We start from the raw sequence: 21,800 nt of genomic DNA, 5'->3' as shown, positions 1-21,800 counted from the left end.
GCAGAAGTCAGGTTAATATACAGCCGACAGCCCTATTGGACAACTGTTAAAATTCATATTACGGCAAGAACCAATCAGCTAACTAAAGGAAAACGAGTGGCCATCATTACTTTAAGAAATGAAGGTCAGTCAGTCCAGAAAATAGCAAAAACTTTAAATGTGTCCCCAAGTGGAGTCGCAAAAACCATCAGGCGCTACAACGAAACTGGCACACATGAGGACCGACCCAGGAAAGGAAGACCAAGAGTCACCTCTGCTTCTGAGGATAAGTTCATCCGAGTCACCAGCCTCAGAAATCGCAAGTTAACAGCAGCTCAGATCAGAGACCAGATGAATGCCACACAGAGTTCTAGCAGCAGACCCATCTCTAGAACAACTGTTAAGAGGAGACTGCGCGAATCAGGCCTTCATGGTCAAATAGCTGCTAGGAAACCACTGCTAAGGAGAGGCAACAAGCAGAAGAGATTTGTTTGGGCCAAGAAACACAAGGAATGGACATTAGACCAGTGGAAATCTGTGCTTTGGTCTGATGAGTCCAAATTTGAGATCTTTGGTTCCAACCGCCGTGTCTTTGTGAGACACAGAAAAGGTGAACGGATGGATTCCACATGCCTGGTTCCCACTGTGAAGCATGGAGGAGGAGGTGTGATGGTGTGGGGGTGTTTTGCTGGTGACACTGTTGGGGATTTATTCAAAATTGAAGGCACACTGAACCAGCATGGCTACCACAGCATCCTGCAGCGACATGCCATCCCATCCGGTTTGCGTTTAGTTGGACGATCATTTATTTTTCAACAGGACAATGACCCCAAACACACCTCCAGGCTGTGTAAGGGCTATTTGACCAAGAAGGAGAGTGATGGAGTGCTGCGGCAGATGACCTGGCCTCCACAGTCACCGGACCTGAACCCAATCGAGATGGTTTGGGGTGAGCTGGACCGCAGAGTGAAGGCAAAGGGGCCAACAAGTGCTAAACACCTCTGGGAACTCCTTCAAGACTGTTGGAAAACCATTTCAGGTGACTACCTCTTGAAGCTCATGGAGAGAATGCCAAGAGTGTGCAAAGCAGTAATCAGAGCAAAGGGTGGCTATTTTGAAGAAACTAGAATATAAAACCTGTTTTCAGTTATTTCACCTTTTTTTGTTAAGTACATAACTCCACATGTGTTCATTCATAGTTTTGATGCCTTCAGTGAGAATCTACAATGTAAATAGTCATGGAAATAAAGAAAACGCATTGAATGAGAAGGTGTGTCCAAACTTTTGGCCTGTACTGTATATATACATAACAAGGGCCTTGCATTAGAGAGGTCGCCATCTTGCGCCACCATGTATGTAAGGCAGCCCAAGCGGACAATCCAGCCAGCCAGAGAATGCGTTTCGCGTGTATAAATAAACCAATGAAGACAGCGGAAGGAAGAAGGAGGAGGAAACAGCAGAGAGTGTTAGTAGTTCATCAACGAAGAGTAGCGAAAAGTTTTTTTAGTTATAAAGTTTGTGAATGGACCACACTTACCACGCAAGAGGAGAGAATGAACCCAAACCGTCATCTGCGAGGAAAAGAAGACGCAACTTCACTCCTTGTGATGCACTCTCTGCGGCGCTTTTCCTCCTGGTGATAGATCTCTCCAACGATGGTAGCAGTAGCACCGAATCCCATTCTGTGCAGCAAAATGGGAGCGGAGGATTCAGCCTCTCTTCTCGCCCTCTCAGTGTACTCCGGCTCTCATCTGTGTACTCCAGCTCAAACAGGTATGGCTCTGGATCTGTGTCTGCTACAAGAAACTCTTCAAAATCACGTTCAAAGTCGTCCATTGCAGCTACTATAGTCCAGAGATATTGCTAGGCTAAATAAATAGCTGAGCTCTGTGTACAGGCTACGCTGTCAGTCAGTGTGCGGGCTGGAGATTGGTGGAGCAGAAAGGGGAGGGGGTCCCTGCTAGGTATTGTAAACGAGTATGTGTGTATGAAGTGTGTGTGTGTTACGCCAGAAGAGTCAGAGTTTGGGACGGAGTCTTTTACACCCTGGTGTGCTGGAGTTTTTGGAGTGCTCAAATAAACTGGCCTTTTTCCCGAACGCTACTCTGGTCTCCTGCTCGAGAGGGATTCATTACAATATCGTAACATGGTTTAGATTTCTAAATAAACATTTACCTCGTCGCTAGATAGACCTACTCCTGAAAAACTCGTGTCTGCGCAAGGCTTTTTGTCCCTACGAGGCCACCGTCATTTACCCAACGGGAGGGGTGAGCGAGTGAGCCCTGCAATCTAGAATTTGACCACTGATGTCACTGTTTTCAACCCATTTTACACACTGGCCCTTTAAGAAAATATTTTAGTGTACTGTTTGGCTGTAGAATGGCAAAGTTTGTGACCTGGCTGTCATGTTAGAAACAGTCGACCGAAGTACCAAGCTCCGTCCACCTGCCAGACAAAAAAATGTATCTGAAAACATCTGAGATGAGAAATAGGCAATGCAGTAACAGAATCTTGATTCATATTTTATCAGCGCTGCCTTTTTTGACACTTTGACCGCAGTTCATGGGCAGCGATTGACCTGATCAACAGCTCTGATTGGCTGTTTTCATTCACATGCAGAAAGGCCATTAGAAGCGTTACAAGGCAACACAGTAGGCAGAGGAATGTTAGTTTTTTTCACAGATTATCCATCTCATTTAGTGCTGTGTGAATATAGTAACAGTTTCAGCAAATATGAAAGAAGTTATCTTTTTATAAAATTACCTTACACAGCTTTAAATGCAACAAGAGATTTATTTTATACTGCTTTGTAAGTAATGGTATGTTGCCTGCTAGTACAGTAGTTTACTTCTTGTGCAAATGACCGATCACATCAGCATTTTCTGGGTTTGGAGCAGTAGCGGGTATTTCTTGTCTGTCCTCCCCTGACACTAACTCGGTTGCTGCTTGCTCTCACTTTCTTTTCCACTCTAAGCCTGTGTGTTCTTCTCTCTCCCCCTTCCCTCCTTTTTCCCTCCCTCCCTTCCCTTCATCCTAAAATGTCCCAACTTCATCTATCCTTCCTCTCATACTTTACTGTCACATTCTGTCCTTGTTCTCTACCTTGTTTCCTCCTCCTCTACTTCCCTCCTGTCCTACCTTACTCATACACCACTCTACCACCGCTTTCTCTTTCCCACCTTCCTGTCCTATCTTATCTCTCTCTGCATTGAATCTCTACCCACACTACTCTTTATTCCTGCCCACCATCCTTTCCACGATTCCTTCCTTCCCTCTCCTCCTCCTCCTCCTCCTCTTCCTCCTACCTTTTGGTGACTCTGTGGCTGCTGATGTGGGCATGCGGGCCTGCCTGACAGAGTTTTGCATGCGTGGCCTGTCTAACTTTTATTCAGATTCAAAGAAAAGGATCCGTACATCCTATCAGAGTAAGTCGGGCCTTCCTGAAGGCTGGGGGACTCTGTGTTTGTGTGGGGGTGGGTGGTTGGGGCAGTGTTGTAGTGGATGCAGATGGTCACCATAGGGATTTGGAGAGTATGATGTGGACTGAATGCAAAGGGACAAGCCAAAGAGATGACTGAAATGAAAGTGGTCGTTTTATATGTGTATTTCTGCCATATAAAACAGAACTGTCCTATTCCAGTCATGTCCAACGGTATGTCCTTTGCAGAGAGCCACTCCTTTGAGTCTGTTAAATAAGGGCAGTTATAAATATTATATGATCCATGTGATGTATATTTGAAACATAATCAGTGGGGTGAATAAAGCCCTGTCATCCACTGGGCCTTGCGAAACTGAAATGTGTGCTTTTGGTTGACAATGACAAAGGAATTCTCAATTTTATATGACAATAAAGGTTTAATCAGAGTCCCTTTCAATGTCTTCAATCATTTGTAAAGATAGTGTAAATGATTGAAGGAAATTTGCATTAAGAAGTTTTGCTGGAAACTTTTACTGAAGAGAAATAATTAAATTAATCAAAATTTTTTGGACTGTGACGACTCAGTGAGGCTGTTAATGAAGCACTAATGGACACGGCTTAAACACCCCACATTTGTAGTCAGACTAAAACGAACACGAATGAGAAATTTCAGCATTTGTGGTAGATTTTTAAAAGGATGTATTACTTCTCGTTTTAGCCTGTGCTTGGTGCATGTGATCAGATTTGATCAGATCCTGATCAAATTTGTCTCTGTCGTGTTTTGTATTTTGATTGTAAATGGCAATTTATCTTGAGATTTGCACTACATACTGTATATAGCTAATTATTGTATTGCAATTGACATTCTAATGCATTTTTGCATTTGGAAATTTAAAATAAGACTTTCCATACATTGAACAGATTGCAGTGCAGGTCAAATCAGGTTTCAGCCACTCTGCTCCTAGGAGACAAAATGAAGAAACATTCACAGGGGAAAGGTAAAAAGCAAATGTCAAATATTAGTAAGGATCATATATTCCAATAAAATCAGACTTTCAGAAATAAAAAAAATTAGATACTGTGAATTGAATTGTAGAGGACTGAGTAAGTCTACACTCTTTTTTTTGGGGCTCTGCGTGGCTGACATCAACCAAGTTGACTTCTGTTTTATTCCTATAACTGACAAGGGTAAAATTATCTGACAGGTTGTTTGTATTCTATTTTTTCTTCCTCTTGGCTACCATTGGCTGTGGCAGGCCTTACTGAACTTTCTGACAACCAGCAGACCATAGACATGGAGAGAAGCAAGTCACCCACCTCAGGTAACCTGTTGACACACGGACACACACACTACCAGGCCCACCTTCCCTGTATGGAAATGTATTTTGTGATTGGCACGGTGAAGCTTTGCTGGGATGCCTTTGTTTTTAAATGTGAGCTATACCCTCAGTATGCAGCCTGTGGACACCTCACCCATCACCAGAGCATCTTCACCTGATGAGAATGGCAGCTGTTAAAAATAGCAACTCATGTTTGAGGTTTTCAGAGTTTTCGAAAAAGTGTGAGACGTGTTGAAAATACCTCCAGTGGAAAGTTGTTGGTGAGACAATGTGATGTAGTTTTCAGACAGTTTGATTGCATATACTGGGACCTATCTCATGGAATTTGGTCACAGCTTTTGGGTGGTGTTTCTTTATTCCAGTGACTTTCTTGCTTGTCCAACTCTTCTTCTTCTCTTGGACTAAGTGACAAGTCCTGTGATGGAAGTAGCCAGCAGACAGGGACAGAGAGTGAAATATAAAGAGAGCAAAGCATAGGGATAGCTTAAGAGAGCAGACCCAATAGCATGCTTACCCCAAACCAATGTTGATCCAACAGCTGGCGGCAGTGGTGATGACCTGCAATTCATAACATGTGGGGGTAAACTGCACAATTTTATAAAATCAAGGCTTAAATATCTGAGATCAGATCAGAACAGCTCTCACAGCTGGCTAAATTATTTATTTGTGTCATCCATAATATATTATAAAAACCTCCTGTGCACTGCTTTCAGTTAAATATTTGCTGGCATGTTAGTGTGTAGCAGTGCTTGACTTGCATTAAATGCTACAGGATGTATAATGAAATAGACATGCCTCTTTAGAGGGGAATGGTGTGATGAAGCATATAATGTAAATGCAAATTGCAGTTAATGTTATATTCATTAACTTGTGGCCTGCTTTGAGTCTCAGGATGATGGATGCAATATGATGGTAGATGTGATGGTTTGAAGTTGAGTGCAAGAGATAAGCTGCGGTGCGAGAGAACGGTGGCTCATGATCATAGATCAGACGATAATGTAAGAGGTTCCTGTGTACTGAGTAAAGGTCGGATGCAATAGATGAGGTTATGAGATTGTTTATAGTACAATAAGGTTTGTGTGGTTGGAGGCAGGGCAGATGAAAAGAGGGAGTGTTTGTGATTGCGAAGAAAGAAACTGAAATGCATAATGGAGGGAGAGAGAGATGAGAACATTTCCCAGCAGGCGCTTCTGTATCTGTTGTGGGAAAACACTTTATCTCAGCAAATTCAGAACTTAAAGGTCAACTGGAGAGAGTGTGTGAATCTGTGCTTAAGACACTGCCAAGCATGCATGCTGTGTTCTCAAGGCTCAGTGTGCTTTATAAGGCTTCAGTTTTCAAACAATTAACCTTCAGCCAACTAAATTTAGTGGTCATTTTTAAGTGTGTACGCCCATTTCCGATGAATAAAAAGATCCTGTAAGTCATTATAATGAGAAACTGTACTGAAATAAAAATATATGTAATAGATAATTTATTGAAATAATGAGTAAATATCTCAAATTAATGAGTTAGTTAGCACTGAAGTAGATAGATACTAAGTCATTGTTTTGAGATAGTATGTCATTGTTTTAGGAAAGTTTCTGTTGTTGAGGACATTTCTCGTGATATTGGGATCTTACTTGCCATTTTAAGAAAGTTTCTTGTCATTCTGACGTATTAACTCATTATCGTGAGAAAATTTCTTGTCATTTTAAGATATTTAACTCTTTATTTTGAGCTTCTTACTCATTATTTTAAGAAAGTTTCTCATTACAGTGACTTACAAGATCATTTTTTAACACGATGGCACAAGTTGACTTCCATACATGCCTAAGCACTACTTCATTTATTGGAGAATGTATGATAAAGTTGATTTTATTTTTCATTCCTTCCAAGGACAAGAAAAAAACAATGTAACAGTATCTTTTTGAACCTCCAGAAATAGTTCTCCATCTGCTAAACCTGCCAGCAGGAGGAGAATAGTTTGAAACTTCAGAACTCTTTGCAATTAAATTAAACAAGTTCTGGGAAAATGTGACGCTAAGGGGTAAGTGTAGGATGTCAGGAACTAAAAATATTATGTCTTTGAACTAAGCAGAGGTACAGTGAAACTTTCTCACAAACATGGATGGGCCACTGCTGATCTTTGTGTACTAAGACATCATTAGCCGCTGATAAATTCATACATTTATCCTGAGGGGTATGTGAATGCTGGGGCATGAAAGTGGTGCCATTGTGTGCAAATATTCAATTAGTCTGATGTGTTTTACAGAGAATAAAAGCTTTGGGGATTTTTGCCAGCACCAAGGTACTTCACATGCTTGTGAAAAAATAATTTGACAGGATTCTGGCCACCAAGAGCTCTGCTGTTTCCCACTTCCGATCTGGCAATGCACCAGAGCTTTACCCCTGTCCTTACAGGCAGTGAGCTCACTTGGCTCTTTGTCGGACTGTGCTCACATGGGGCTTTGAATGACTCATTCTCACTTAAGACAATATCCAAGGGAAATTAACCCAGAGTCACAGGGACAATGTATATCCCCACGAAAACCAAGCATTTCCTTTAGGGAGGGGTGTGTCAGCACGTCTTCAGGCCCATGCAGCTCAGGTATCCATAAGGAGCTTGGAATAAAACCATATCTTTTCAAGATGACTCGCAGACGTCTCACTGTGGAGATGTTCTGAGCATGTCCAACTTGGAGGAGACCCTGAGGCAGACCTCGAACACTCTGGAGGGATTGTGTACAACGTATATCCCTTGTGGCCTGGGAACGCCTCAGGTTAACCCAGGAAGACCTGGAAAATGTGACTGGGTGAAGGGAGTCTGGGTTGCTTTGCTAAGCTTGCTGCTCCCACGATGCTTAGATAAACAGCTAAATATAGATGGGCAGATGGACCCAGATATACAAAGTACAATGTATACATGGAACCTGGTTGTGCTGCAGACAATCAGTCAACAGCAGACTGTAAAGTTGAGGCTCTTCCATCTATCAGGTGAACTTTGAAGGCTGGAGAGACAAAATGACAAATAAAATCTTGATAATATTCCAATTGCAGCTTATAGCATGTAAGTAAACATCTTTTTGCTCAGCAGCTTAGACAGACCACTGTATATGTAGGCAGATGAATAGTGTGACTCAACGATTCAGTGACTCAGAAATCACTCTGTCAGGTTGTGAGATTTTTGGCTTTCAAAACATTCAGCTGCTTCATGACAAAGGTGTGTTACAGTGGCAGGTGTATTTCTCTAATACAGTTTTTATTGGCAGTGATTACTGGTTGTATAAATAAACTAGACCTGACTTCACTAAATGTTCCAAATTATGTTTTTTTTGTTTTTTTTGTTTTTTTTAATGTTTGTCATTTAGGTTTTTTTATTCAGCAACTGCACTTCCATGGTTTGCTCTATCAGTACAAATGTACATCGTGTACCCTTTATTGTCCAGGATACAAACATTGGTTGTCTCGCATCTGAGCTTATCTTTTTAAAAGCAGTCCTTTTTGTATGTTCTTATTTTTGTACTCTCCAGTCTTTCTTTTTGAGCATCCTAAGGAGAGCATAAGAACACAATAACAAAATCAGGACAAGATGTTCTTTGCAGGCTTGGCAGTGTCTTTCAGCATTGTGATGTGGACTGGGTCATTCTGTCTCATTACAAGCCTGTCATTTGCTAATTAGAGAGATGTAAGAAAGGAAAAATTATGGAGAGATGGATGAAAAGCGTACAGACAGACACAGCACGACACAGTGTGATCAAGTGTCTGGTTCACTTACCCAGAGAGGGGGAAAAAGGCAGATTAATTTTGTGGAGTTATTATATCGAGCTGAGTGCAGTTTCAGAATTACAATCTGCAATCAAGATGGAAATGTTAACAATGGTTATTAGCAGTGTGGCCTAACATGATTTTTTTTCTTCAGAATTAATGCAAGAGTGATGCAGAGTACATTTAGTTATGGCTGGAGACAAACGAGGAAGCACAGCTGTGCTCGGCTTCATAGGCGAAGAGTTCATGGTTTGTTTCCTCCTGCTGGATATCAACTTCCACCTTTCTCTATGGCCATTAGAAGCTGTCTGGCCATCCTTGGCACACCAGGTGTGCTGTGTCTGTTCAAGGCCATATACAGACTGTGGACAGCTTATTAAGGAAGCCAGCTATCGTCCTCATTCACCCTGTGTGTCAATAACTGCAGCCGCCTCTTTGTCCTCTCCTTCACACATCGTTCCCTCTCTTTTTCCTGACCCCTTTTCTATCTTCCTTTTGTCATTAGGGCCCAGTAATTGGCCCTTCTCCTGCCTGAAAGCTGTCTTCCTCCACATCCTCCCCATTGTCTTCTTTTTATGTCCAAAAGACTGTTGTTTTGGTTTGGGGTTATGCTTTACATTTCCCTTGGGAGCTTTATGCCACGTGTGGCTGTAGCTTACTTGACCAGGCCCAGATGGACTAACAAGCTGAAATGCCAGTGATCGGTGCCTGACCCGGCAGGATATTTTTAGCAGTGAGCATGTCAGCAGAGAAAGAGAGGAGGTGATGGCTGAAACGTTACAGTGTGTCGAACTGGTGCCACCTGCTCAGCTCCATGCAGCTCTAGGTGACTTGATATCACTTAAAATAAGTCTACAACAGTTTTTCAACTGAACGCTGCTGCTGCACTACCATCTATAGTACACAGTAAAACCTATGCATTATGGTCTCATAAGACAGTATAGGCATAATGAAGGAATACACAGTTTAAGCTTTTTCTGGTTGCATAAATGTTCTGAAAAAGAAATCACCAAGAGAGTTAAAGATTTTTGTTGCACAATAACTTTAAGTGGTCACAAAATGTGTATGTGTGGTTTGCGATGTTAATAATAGCTCAAGAGGAGGATTTTCATATTGGAATCTATTTGAAATATATATATGAGCCTGGTGCTCGTGTTGAGGCTTCATAATCAAGCATTGTCATACTGCTTGTCTCATATGAATGACCTTACAAACATCATGTTTACTTAGTTTTAGAATTGCTGCAGTACGGGTAGCAACGGCACTTTAAATACATTTTGCACCAGCTGTGTGACGCCAACAGCCTGTCGGCAGTGCAAGTCCTTTGTCAGTATCCCCACTGGTTCCAGTTGGTCACGTTTCTGCCGCCAGAAACTTTCCAGCCGCAGCCTCAGGTGCTGGGTAACAAACATGAGCGCTGGAAAAAAAGGAAAGACTGTCGGCACTGTGCTGTCGGGTTTGCCAAAGTTAGCTCTCATTTGAGTTTCTGTTATGATCATGGCTGATGACTTTGCAATCAACAGTTGTCTTTGATAAATATCAAGTGTGACTGTAAAATGATAAATGATTTGCTCTCTGTTTGAAATACATGAATTGACATAGTTAAAAAGCTGAATTGGAACTTAGAAGGAGAGGTAGTGTCTATTTGGAAGTTAAAAAAAATTGCATAGAGGCATCGAAAGACACTTCAAGTGAGAGTGACGTGAAGTAAAATTGGAGGACTAAACTGCCTGTATGGAGCTGGTGGAGACACATAGAAGTACTTGACAAGTAGTTGTGGTGTTGCTAGAAGTAGTGGTGATCAGGTGTAGGCCTGTTATGATAACTACTTTAGTTGGACAATATATTGTCACAGAAATAATTGCGATAAACAATATTATTGTAGCTTTGAGACCATTTTATGCCACTAATATAATGATGATAAAACTGCATGATAATGCAAGTGAACCCTTTAAAGAACAACGAACTTTTAATTCTTTTGATTTAATAAATTTTAATTATAGTAACTATACTTCATAGGAGAAGCCCAAAATTTTGCAAAAACAAAACAAAATGATGCCTCTTGCAGCTAATAGACAGGCTTAGTGATGCTCCGGTAACACAGCAGTTAACGCCATAATCCAACCGGTGTGCTGCGGTTGGCTCACAGGGATGGACAGCCTGGGAAATGGGCCGTTGCTGTTTGATTTACAGAGTAGAGGATGAAGTTGTTGGAGTGTAAAACTTCATTTTCGTCATTTGGCTGAAATGTTAGTGACATTCTTATGGAAACAAACACGCTTGTAAACACAATGGGCAATGTCAAGGTCAGCATAATGATCAAGGTTATGTCCATATATCACACGATAAGTCAATAATCTAGTTATCGTGACAGGCCTAATCAAGTGTCATTAAAATAATTGTTGTAGTGGTAGTAGAAGTAGTAATGGTAGTAGTAGTAGTAGTAGTAGTAGTAGTAGTAGTAGTAGTGCTGTTGTTGTTTGTGATAGTGATAGTCGTTCTTGATAAAACTTTTGAGTATCATACTGCTGTTGGAATAGCGTTGTCCTTAACCCTCTTACTAACCGTTTTATTTGCATAACCTTTCAACTGTTTTCCTTCCTGTTACCTGCAAGTCTCTCTTTTCCCCAGTTCACCCATTGTGTTTGTCTCTCCCCTGTTGCCCTGAAAAGTCTGTGTCTGTTCTGTTGGATCTCCTATTCCAGTTCATTACCCAACCTCCCTTCACAATGACCCGCGCGTCCTGCCAGAGCCTGTGGCCAGTCTGAGAGCCAGCCACTGCAGTCCAGTCTTTTACTTGCTGGACAATGGTAAGAAAAGGGACGTGCCTCACGGATCTCAGCCTCTTCACGGACATCTGCTTGTGGTTTTTACTGTACTGCAGTCGTGCAACAAGGGAGGGGGATGGGGTAGTTGGGTTGTTTTTGGATGGGTGGTTGGTTTGATGTCGCACCTTGCATGCTAACTCTGCTTCCACACTGTGAGCAACACAATTAGAGGCACATTTGTACCTTACAGAGCTAAACAAAAGAAACATAAAGTCTGTGAATGTCATAAAGGTTCCTTGAGCATCCTTGTTTGCCCACGTGTCATGAGGACCAGATCTCCGTAGCAGGTGCAAAATGAACAACAAGTTGAATACAGCCCTTCAAAGCTTCCCTGTTTTACCACAACTTTTATTTAAAAGCCTTAACGCTGAAAGAAATTGGTGTAGGATGTATCCGTCATATGAAATGATAAATCACAGTGGGGAGCACAGGTGCAAAGAACATTCTTGTCCTTGATGCTGCACTGACAACTTCCTCTGGATGGTTAGCAATTAGCAGTAACAAGGACTGTAGTGTGTAGGGGCTCGGACCTTTCAAATTGGAAAATTACAAATGAGCAAAATATGTTTCACAAAATCATTGTAAATATTTTAAAATACAACAAAACATATCTAGTTTTTTTATGATCAAAGCATTATAGGTACAGTTAACAACACAAATGCAATCAAACCCTTTCGCGCCACAGCTGGTCACATCAGAATGACCCATCAAAACAGTTGCTTGCAGTGTAAACAAGCTGACAGGGACTGTGTTTCTAGGAGTAGACTGTCTTGTCGCTGCCTTGTCAATGTGTTCCATACCTTTGTGCTACTGCTGGTGTTGCATTATCTGTCTGCCCCAGCTGCAGGGGGGTAGACATTGTGTTGTTTGTTGTTTGTGCCAGATCTGGGCTTTGAACTTGGGTCATCATTCAGCAATACTGCAAGGCAGGCGGGCTTGGGAAGAGGAAGGGGTTGTATTCCAGCCGGGTACTTCTCCTCCTCACACTCGTCAGTGCCTCTAGTGCTTCATTCTCTGTGACGTCAATCATTGTGCCTCCACTTGAACCACACATCTTTGTCACGAAAAGGCAACGTGCTACTTTACCGGACCGTGGCACACGGAATCTCTCTCATCGTGTCTTTCTGACTGTGCCAATAAACCCACAATCTCATCTTGTTGTCATCTTGGCTAACATTCATTACTGTCTTGTCTCTAACTAACTGCATGGTGCTCACTATGTGGCCAGCTGCGGTGCTGATAAATATGACTTCAGCTTGCTTTGAGCGTTTCTCAGTGTTGTGGCCTGATCAAGTCCAATATGAGCCCCATTTGTGACCACAGCTCTCTAGGCATTACTATGATTCAGTCACATGAAGTTCCCTTCGCAAACCTCAGGGTGGGAAAAATCTAAACATTTTAATGGCGTGTCTGTTGGTTGGTCTGTTGGTATACCAGTTCAGTCCAGACTGAAATATCTGAACAATTATTGTATGAATGGCATTGAAATTTGGTACATTTATGATCCTCAGAGGATAAAGCCTTCTGAATTTGATGATCCCCGACTTTTCAACCAGTGCCACCATGAGGTTGAGATTTGTGGTTTTGAACGAGCGATTACAATGACTAATCAGTGGTCACAATAAATGTTAGCATGCTAACAAGCTAAACTAAGATGATGAAACATTATACCTGCTAAATAGCAGCATGTTAATATGGTCCCTGTTATGAACATGTTCAAATGCTGACATTTCCATTAACCTCTAAGCACGGCCTCACAGAGCTGCCAGCATGGATGTAGATTCTTTGTCTTGTTCATCTAACAGCGGGTTTCATCTTTTAAGGTATTCATCTCACTGGCAGGAATGCTAAAATGTTTGCCTGTGGAGAAACCAGCAGTTAAATCTGATATATGTTCGGCTTGCACAGCGCAGAAAAAGAGCACAGCAAAGTAGCCCAGTCTGTGGAAATGTTGGATTTAAACGGTTCAACCTCGGGCAAATGTTTTATCATTCCAGATATACAGTAGACTTCTGGGATCACAAAAATAAGTTTTTAAGCTGCAATATACTGCTGAATTTGTGGTAAAAAAAAAAAAAAAATACAGATTTTTACCCATGTTTGCATAGGGATTCCTATGTGACCAAATCACAGATTAACTGCTAAGGACTGCTAAGGTCGCAAATGGGGTTAGTCTAACATAAACTGTTGTCATACAAGGGTTTTAATATTGTCACATAAAGTCACCAGCTACAAGAAACCAGCTTGGAGTCAAAGGTACTCTAGCCATGGAAAGAAAGCACATGAATCAAATATAATGATGTTATTAACATAATCATATTAAAATTGTCACATTCAGACACAAAATTGTGGTGTTGCTCACCTGACCAGTGTTGGTACGCAGGTTCAGTGAGCTTGTATTATAGAGCTGGACCGTAGCTGCAAATAACCACGTTAATGAATGTTCAGTTGGTTATTCTTCATATTCACAATAAACAACCCGTCGGCTCTTTGAATCAATCCCACCTGTCTGTTTTGATTAAAATACATTTTATGAACTGTTAACGCGGCCACTGAGCTATTAAACACTGGAGCATCTGTGTGTAACAGGTTTATTATGAGAACATTTTCTCTGTCATTGTATCCCTAACACTGCACATTTTATACGGTTGCTGCAGCATCTGGTCACTGCAGTTTATGATGAAAAAACACACAGAGCTCATCTATTATCTCATTAGCAACACTAATCAGAAAGGCTTTACTTCCTCCTGGAAAAATTCATTGATTGAGAAATTTAATTAAAACACCATAATACACCAATTTCCTCTGCAATAAAGGATATATATTGATCCTCAAAATGACCTTTGATACTCAGCAACCAACATGGTCCTTCACAGCAAATAAACTGTGTAAATGGAATAAACTCTATTACAATGAGGTAGATAAAAAAAAAAAAAAAAAAGTTTTACTATTTCCTTCAGTAGGCTGGTGTCCTCTGCTGTTCTCTTTTCTTTTATAAGGCAGAAGGATGGAAACCTTGAGTCATTTTTGTTTCAAACGAATCATCATTGATTCCTTTCATTAATTTTCCAAATTAAAAGTAAGTGATCAGAATTATAATTAGGACAAATTCATGATCATGCTGTTTTCCTCATGGTCATGAAATTTTTATCAAGCATCATTTGAACACCATCCCGTGTCTTCCACATGTCAAGTTAATCATTCAAGACAAAGAAACAATGAAATATTGCCTTCTTTTTGAGGGGGAAACTGACTCATAACATCTCAAGTTCAACCTTTGCAGTTGTCTACTTACTGCAAAATGCTTGCAAAATGTTTTAACAAGTTATTTTGTTACCTTCAGTGTCTGACTGTGATTTTTGTATTGACACCCTGTGGTGTCACCCTGTTTATTTGTGCTTCCATGTCAGACATCCCAGGCCTCATTTAAGTAGAATAAAGCTTTTATCCAAAACGGACATATTTCAATTAAGACCTTTAGAAGGGTTAATCTGACTCGGACTCAAGTTTGGCCTCCAGAGTCAATTAAATAAGTTATTTTCACCTTGTTGCAGCACAACAAGAAAATAACCATTAGTTGTGAGAAATACTATGCTCAGAATGCAATTAAGTTAGCTTAGTCTAGGTATTATTGATCTTGTAGTGATAGCTGGGAACGCTGGCCTGGGACAACAACGGAGCATGCATTTTGAAATATGTCTGCACCAATCCGCATGTTCTGGTTCTTTGTTCATTTAAGTGATTTCCATTTTGTTTGGTTTGAGTTTGTTTTTTATTTTTTATTTATTTCTCTTTTATTTTTGCACTTTTGTTTGTCATTGTTTGACTTAGATTACTTCTACTTTATTTTCTTTTATGGTTTATTTATTTATTTATTTATTTTTTCATTTGAAGGGATTAACTGGTGCTTTGTTTCCTATTCTTTTGTTTCAGTAAAGGGACCCGGCAGAAAGTTAAGTCTGCCAACAGATCTTAAGACTGATCTTGGTACGGTAGGCGAAAGCCAGCAGTTTTCACTTGATTTTTTTTTTGAGTCATTTAGGTTCTGCTTTTATCATATTTTCTAGGCTTTTATGTTGCTTTAGAAGTTTTTATTGTCACTCCAACTTTCTTCTTTCGGTTTCCTTGTCACTCTCTCCTCCTGTTTAACCAGCCGATGAGACTGTCGGGCTGAAGTGTTTGTCCATTTTGCCCCTTAATGTATTGTTATTTGATTTAATTATTCTGTATTCGTTTCCTCTACATTTTGCAAGTGTTTATAAAGGTGATTTATGACTCATGCCCATATTTAAATTTGAGGTTTTCTATTGCTTTATCGTGATTGGACCATCCTCTGATTTTACACAACCTTTCCTCCATTGACAGCCTTGCTCTGCAGTGATTGGATCACTCGCTACCTCTCTCATTGTAGCTGGATCATTTCTTTCTTAAACAGTCTTTTCTCCATTTTGACTGGATCATCTGCATTAAATATACTGAGCGTCCCCCCCCCCCCCCCCCCCCCCCCCCTCCATACATCTCTACTGCTATATGTACACATCCCAATCTGAGGTTTCCCTTTGCTCTGCTTCTGCAGGCTGCTGCTTCACATGTGCTATCCCCTTTAAAACCTTCTTTAACACAAAATGTGCCAGTGCCTACTTATTCCTGTGACTTGCCTCATTTAATAACCTTTCTTCATCTGACAGGTATGCTTTTATTTGGTCAATGCTGTATTGTATTTAGGTAAAGCAGTAGTGAGAGTGAGAGCACTAACCCAAATTTGAAATCCCAACTTTGAAAAGATCTACTTTGGGCTTGGTTGCCTTGTCACACATTTAATATGATCAAAAAGAGAATATTTCAAGCTCATTATATTTCCTGTGAGGTTCAAACATGCCCCTGCAGTGTCAGTAGGATGCATGGTGTCACTATATGTGGGAAATACTAATTAATCTTTTACCTTGGTAATAGCAACAATATGAACAGCTATGGGTCATGACAACCAAATATTTCCTCTGAACAGTCTGTTACAGAGATTATTACACTCTTTGTGTGTGTGTGTGTGTGTGTGTGTGTGTGTGTGTGTGTGTGTGGGTATGTATGTGCGTGTGTGCAGTAAATAAGTACAGTAATCTGTTGGATGAGTGTGTGAGGGTACGATGCCATTCTTTCTGCTACGTACCAGTTTCCTGCAGAACATTTTGGGGGTAAATGATACATTTTCTGCATCTTCATTTGAAATTCTCAGTTACAAAACATGAATGCCTCATTTCCACTGCATGGTTCAGCTCAACTCCACTTACTCTTGGTGACAGGTGCTTTTCTTTATTTTGTTTTACACTGCAGATAGTAACCCCTCAGTGTAGATAGGGTTGTCAGCTGATTGCCAAAGCGACACCCTGTGAAACTGCTGTGACATCATCTTCAGTGTGACACTTGCTGGATCCTTTCATCAACAACAATTTCTGCACTTCCTCAGTTGTATGGTGTAGTGTTAGTGGGCTGCCATTTTTTAAAATTCGGGGCAAGTAAAAGAAAAAAAAAAATGCCGTTGCTATTGAACATTTAAAAATGTTAGGCTTGGATGTCTCAGGTACTATCCACAAGTTTTGCTTACAAAGGATCAAAAAAGTGTGAGTCGACTTGTGCCGTACCATGCGGTGGAAACTTGGAATAAAACAAACACACAGTGGTGTCGTCATATGACTCTGGTATGGGTTGGTTCAATATCACCTCCAGTTTTCAACTCCCTCATTGCCTCAGTCCGTCCTGCTGTGAAACTGGGCGAGTGTTGCACGTGGACTGGGTGGCACCCTGGAGTTTTTCATCTTCACTTTGAAATTGAATCATTTGCGCATCAACTGGCTGAACAGGAGGCTTAGATTTTATATGGGAGACACAAGATCAGTCCATCATGCCCAAAGGACAGTGATAAGGGAATATGGCCTAGTGTTTTTATCAATTAGCACAATGCTAATTATCTTCATGCTTCATGAGTTGATACGTAGGAGAATTTCAGAAACAAAAGGTTCGATCAGACCTTTCTGTCAGCCCCAAACTGTTTTAACTTTGGTTTTACAGCCACATGGATGTCATTAAAGAAAAGGGCACTGTTTTATTTATTAATCTCACAAGACAAGTGAAAGTGAGAGCACTGAGGTATCATGAAGCTGTTATTTACAGCAGCTAAACTGCAGGCAATACGAACCACAATACACACAATTCTGCTTTATTTTTCATTGTCTCATTAATAAGGTTTGTCTCTAAACAAATTATTTTGCCCACACACACAAGTACTGTACATTAAGTAAGGACAAAGCTTCTAACAAACTGAGTTCCTGAGGGGAGGACATAAAACAATTCCAGAGTAACAATTGTTAGATGTCACCTCTATCCATAGCTGACTGTGTGGCCAGACCAGTTTAACTGGAATATTAATATATCATATAAAAAAGTATATATTAGATATTTTTAGATTTGTTTTCCATCCCTTTGATCTTCACTTAGCGTCATTTTTTAACATACCCAGTGATGTCACAAGACTTCTGGTCTGAAGAAGAAATAAAATGTTTATGATGAAAATAAACAACAGTTCAAAAAAGGACAAAAGAAACAAAGTGGGATGAAAGCCTGTTTTTCTTTTGATTTTCATACCTCTTTCCTGGCACAAACCGGATGAAACTGCACTCACAATTTGCCTCTGCATTTTGCTCTCTTTTCTGTTGCCCCAGCATCTCTTCCTCCTCCCTGCTCACACTTACTTCAAACCACTCTCCAGCTCTTTGTTACTCACTCTCAATTTCCCTTTTCCCTCACTACCATCTCTCTTGTTGACAATCTGATTTTCAACATCGGCTTGCTCCTCTTACACTGCAAAAATATCCATCTTCTTAGGTCATGAAGTGTATTACTGAGTTGAAGTATTGAAGTCTGCATGTTTTTAAACAGATAGCAAAATCTCCAAATAGGGTGAGAAAACTCCAGCTATTTGTAAAATTCACTCCCCCTCATTTTAAGATTTCTCCATTGTTTTTATTGAACAAGATTATTTTTAATTTATATTAGACTCAATGACATATGACGATGGATATTGCAGCGGTGGATTAAAATATATTTGAAGGTTTTATTTCCCTCCTTGTATTGTTTGCTAATGCTTTGCCGTTGTTACAGATCATGTCAATGGACATTGCACTAGCCCCACCTCCCAGCCCTGTTCGTCAGGGAAGCCTCGCGTCCCGATGGGTCCCGAGGGGCCACGGCTTACCCGCAGAGGCCCTGGCCGACCACCCTTCCGCAAGGCCCAGTCTGCTGCTTGCATGGAGATCTCTTTGCCTGTGTCCCACACTGAAGGTGTGTGCTTGTCTTCCCACCTCCCATCCCTTAACCTCTATAACATACCCTCCCTCCCAGCAAGTGCATGCCATCCTCCCACCCTGGGGTAAGTGGATTAAAGCCTGATACATAGTTAACACAAGACAAGCGAATGCTAATGCAAGTTAGCAGCACAAAAACAAACTGACAGTGAGCCGTTTGCCGATATGTTCTATATAAATATTTCATAATTGACTGTTCGCTTAAGCCCTTCCACAAACAGTGATTGCCCAATCATACCTTAGTGACTGTATCTAAGTGCTGCAGGTCTGTGGGGGGTTGCACTCATTGTAGTGAGAGTAATAACTGGAATCTCAAGAGATAAGAGGGGGGCTTTCTTTTGCCTTTCCAAAACGAAAAAGAAATAGGACTTGACTACACAGTTTGTCTGCTTTATCGTAAGTTACAACCGTTAGCATGCCCGCATAGCTTATCAGCTACAGTAGTAATCATTGAATGTTAACTATAAGAACCCTTTTACAAGATTCACGTTTTAAAATGAGACAGCTTAAACATTGAAATGTTACTCTGGAGCAGCATGTTAGCTATAGCTGCAATTGTGAAATATGTTAAAGTAACAATTTGGCTGATAGAAATACCAATGTTGTTGTTGTTGTTAGTTTTTGGTGATATTTATTCCCCCTTTGTGCCAGGTATCCAGGGAAACAAAGAAATAGTATTTAAATAAAATGAAAGAAAAATAACTGAACTGAATATTCAGTCTCGAGCTCTGCTTAGAAGTGTGTTCAAAACTGATATTACACAACAGAAAAACATTGGTTACTGCCATTGGTGAATGTCATTAGGCCAATGGCAGACAACAAAGTGCATATCGGCTGATACTGATGTTTGGCAGATAAATCAGTGCATACCTACTTGACAACTACCAGTTACCAAATTACTGCTGTATGTTTACACCAACAGCAAATACTTCTTCAGGTGTAGTTGTTCAGCAGTGTTTGCATTCATCCTATTTTAAACATGTAACTCTGCAGCTTGCATTAGCATCACCTTACAACATTTGGACTACAGGTTCTGCTTCTCTTGAATGCAAGACCAGCCCTTGCATTGTGTCCCTTAACATTGTCGCTTGTGTCAACCGTGTCCTAGGCCTGACGGTTGGTGCAATATTAAGTGTGTTAACAAACTGATTTTTACTTCTCCAGTGCCTTTCTTTCTTTTCTTTTGTTTTATCTCCTCTGTATCAAAAATGCCATTGATTTAACTTTAAAACCAGGACTGATGTGTTAGCAATGAATATCACAATGAATTTTCCCTAGCCAAATAAGGTTGTTTGCTTTTTTCTGTCATATTATTTCTCTTCTCATGAATAGATTCTGGATGTTTTTTTTGTTTGTTGTTTTTTTTAAATCAGTTAACGAAGCAAACACAATGTTCATGTAGTGTGGCCACACCTCCTGATTTTCTCATAATCCAAAAACTTTTATTTAGTTTGTGTTTGTGAGTACACAGTTTCTTCATGTTGCAGATGCCAGAACATCCACTTTATTGTTTCTCTCTTTTTTCTCAAATAGCCCATCTTAGTATGCACATAGATAAAAGAGGTGACTAAGTAGTACAAGACAAGCCTTTAGTTATTATCTGCACTCTGATGTGTTGATTTTCTCATTGAAAAATCCGACATTTATTTTCCTCTATTCAAACAACTTTAATTCACACCCTGACATTGACCTGGAACATCATAAAACTGATTGACCCAGCAGGCTATATGTGTGTGTGTACATAAGCCTTTGTGTGTGATAAAAAGGGAATGTGTGCATTTGTGGGTGTGTAAATACTCTATGTTTTTCTGTCTACATGTGTGGTGCCAACAGGTGTTCCAGTGCTTTTATAGCTAATGTATTTCTATATCATCACCTGTTGATCTGAATTAAACAAAACACATTCTGAAGGCCTAAATAAAACACCTTCTTCATTTTTAACATTTAATACATTGGCCCATCCTTGAAAATTTGATTACTATTTTAAAAGAAATATGGTTAATGTTTTAGGCTTGTTGTTGGGTGTCACACAACAAGTGACAGCCAAAGCACAAACAAAAAAAGCAGATAAAACAATGTGCTGTCAAGTGAGAACTTAAAATGGCACTCCCAGCAGCGCAATTTTGAGATATTGACCTCAGGACTGACACAGAAAAATGGCCCCCATCAAGATTGTACATCAACATTTAATTACACAGTATGTATGAAATCTTGCACTTAGTCTGTCACTGCCAGACGACATACATCAAGACCCCAGTGCAGGGCTTTCACTGACTTCGAATAAGCAACATCCTTCCACTCGGTCAAAGAGGAGACATACCACTCTTTCTCCCTAACATGACTCCAGACATTCTTTTGTCACGTCGGACATTTTATTCCTATCTCTTGCACTTCAAACTAGCTATCTTCTTTAAGTGGAAAAAGCCACAGCAAAATATCACCAGGCATTTTTGTGAGCTGAAGTCTTTACAATGACTCACTTTACTGGTTGATTTTCTAAGGTTGGTTGAATTAGAATGGCAGACACTGCTCAGAGAGACTGCAGGTTTGGGAAGTGGATAATCCAAAAAAAGTGACAGACATGATGATAGGCCCTGGAGGAAGACAAGCTGCAGTGCTCTAATTAATGCAGGTAGTGAAAATTTACTGAACCACCTCAAAGGTCCAGTGTGAAGGATTCAGTGGCATCTAGAGATGAGATTGACTGATTTGTCCATTCTGAACTACTGTAGAATAACATTGTGGACTCCATGGAAAAGGACCCGCTCCGAATGTAGATAAAAACAACTCATTATAAGGTAATGAATATGGGATGATTTTTATATACTAATGAAAATATAGTTAGGAATATGATATACCATTTCTGCCAGTTCATGTTCGTAAATCTGACACACTGGACTTTTAAAACAGCAGCTTGTCACACAGAATACAGTATGTGAAAAAATGTCCATGAACCTCAGTCAGACTCTTCAGTCCTCTCGTCATGAGATGGAAACACCACCAGAACTGCATTGCCTTCATAGTGCTGAGCATCATACATACATGACCTTGTGTCCCTTAGAAGAGAATACTTATGGAAAGCTCTCGCTATGCAGGTCACTCACTCATGGTTAGGGATGTAATGGTACACAGA

General features: G+C 40.4%; 1 protein-coding gene across 13 annotated transcripts in view; it reads left to right on the top strand.

Moving 5' to 3' along the window:
* Positions 1-21,800, top strand: part of stxbp5l (syntaxin binding protein 5L) — a 186,541-nt gene that overhangs the window by 146,529 nt on the left and 18,212 nt on the right. For 2 of the 13 annotated variants that reach the window (XM_033617891.2, XM_033617888.2), the window contains exons 19-23: positions 3,336-3,404; positions 4,654-4,719; positions 11,190-11,294; positions 15,246-15,299; positions 18,465-18,644. In XM_033617891.2, coding sequence (XP_033473782.1) covers positions 3,336-3,404; positions 4,654-4,719; positions 11,190-11,294; positions 15,246-15,299; positions 18,465-18,644 — 474 coding nt within the window. The remainder of the gene's footprint in view (positions 1-3,335; positions 3,405-4,653; positions 4,720-11,189; positions 11,295-15,245; positions 15,300-18,464; positions 18,645-21,800) is intronic. The other 11 variants (XM_033617893.2, XM_033617892.2, XM_033617894.2 and 8 more) reach the window with 9 other exon arrangements.

The sequence above is a fragment of the Epinephelus lanceolatus genome, chromosome 14 (assembly GCF_041903045.1).
Source record: "Epinephelus lanceolatus isolate andai-2023 chromosome 14, ASM4190304v1, whole genome shotgun sequence".
In the NCBI taxonomy this organism is placed as follows: Eukaryota; Metazoa; Chordata; class Actinopteri; order Perciformes; family Serranidae; genus Epinephelus; species Epinephelus lanceolatus.
This window is presented reverse-complemented; position numbering and strand designations above follow the sequence as displayed.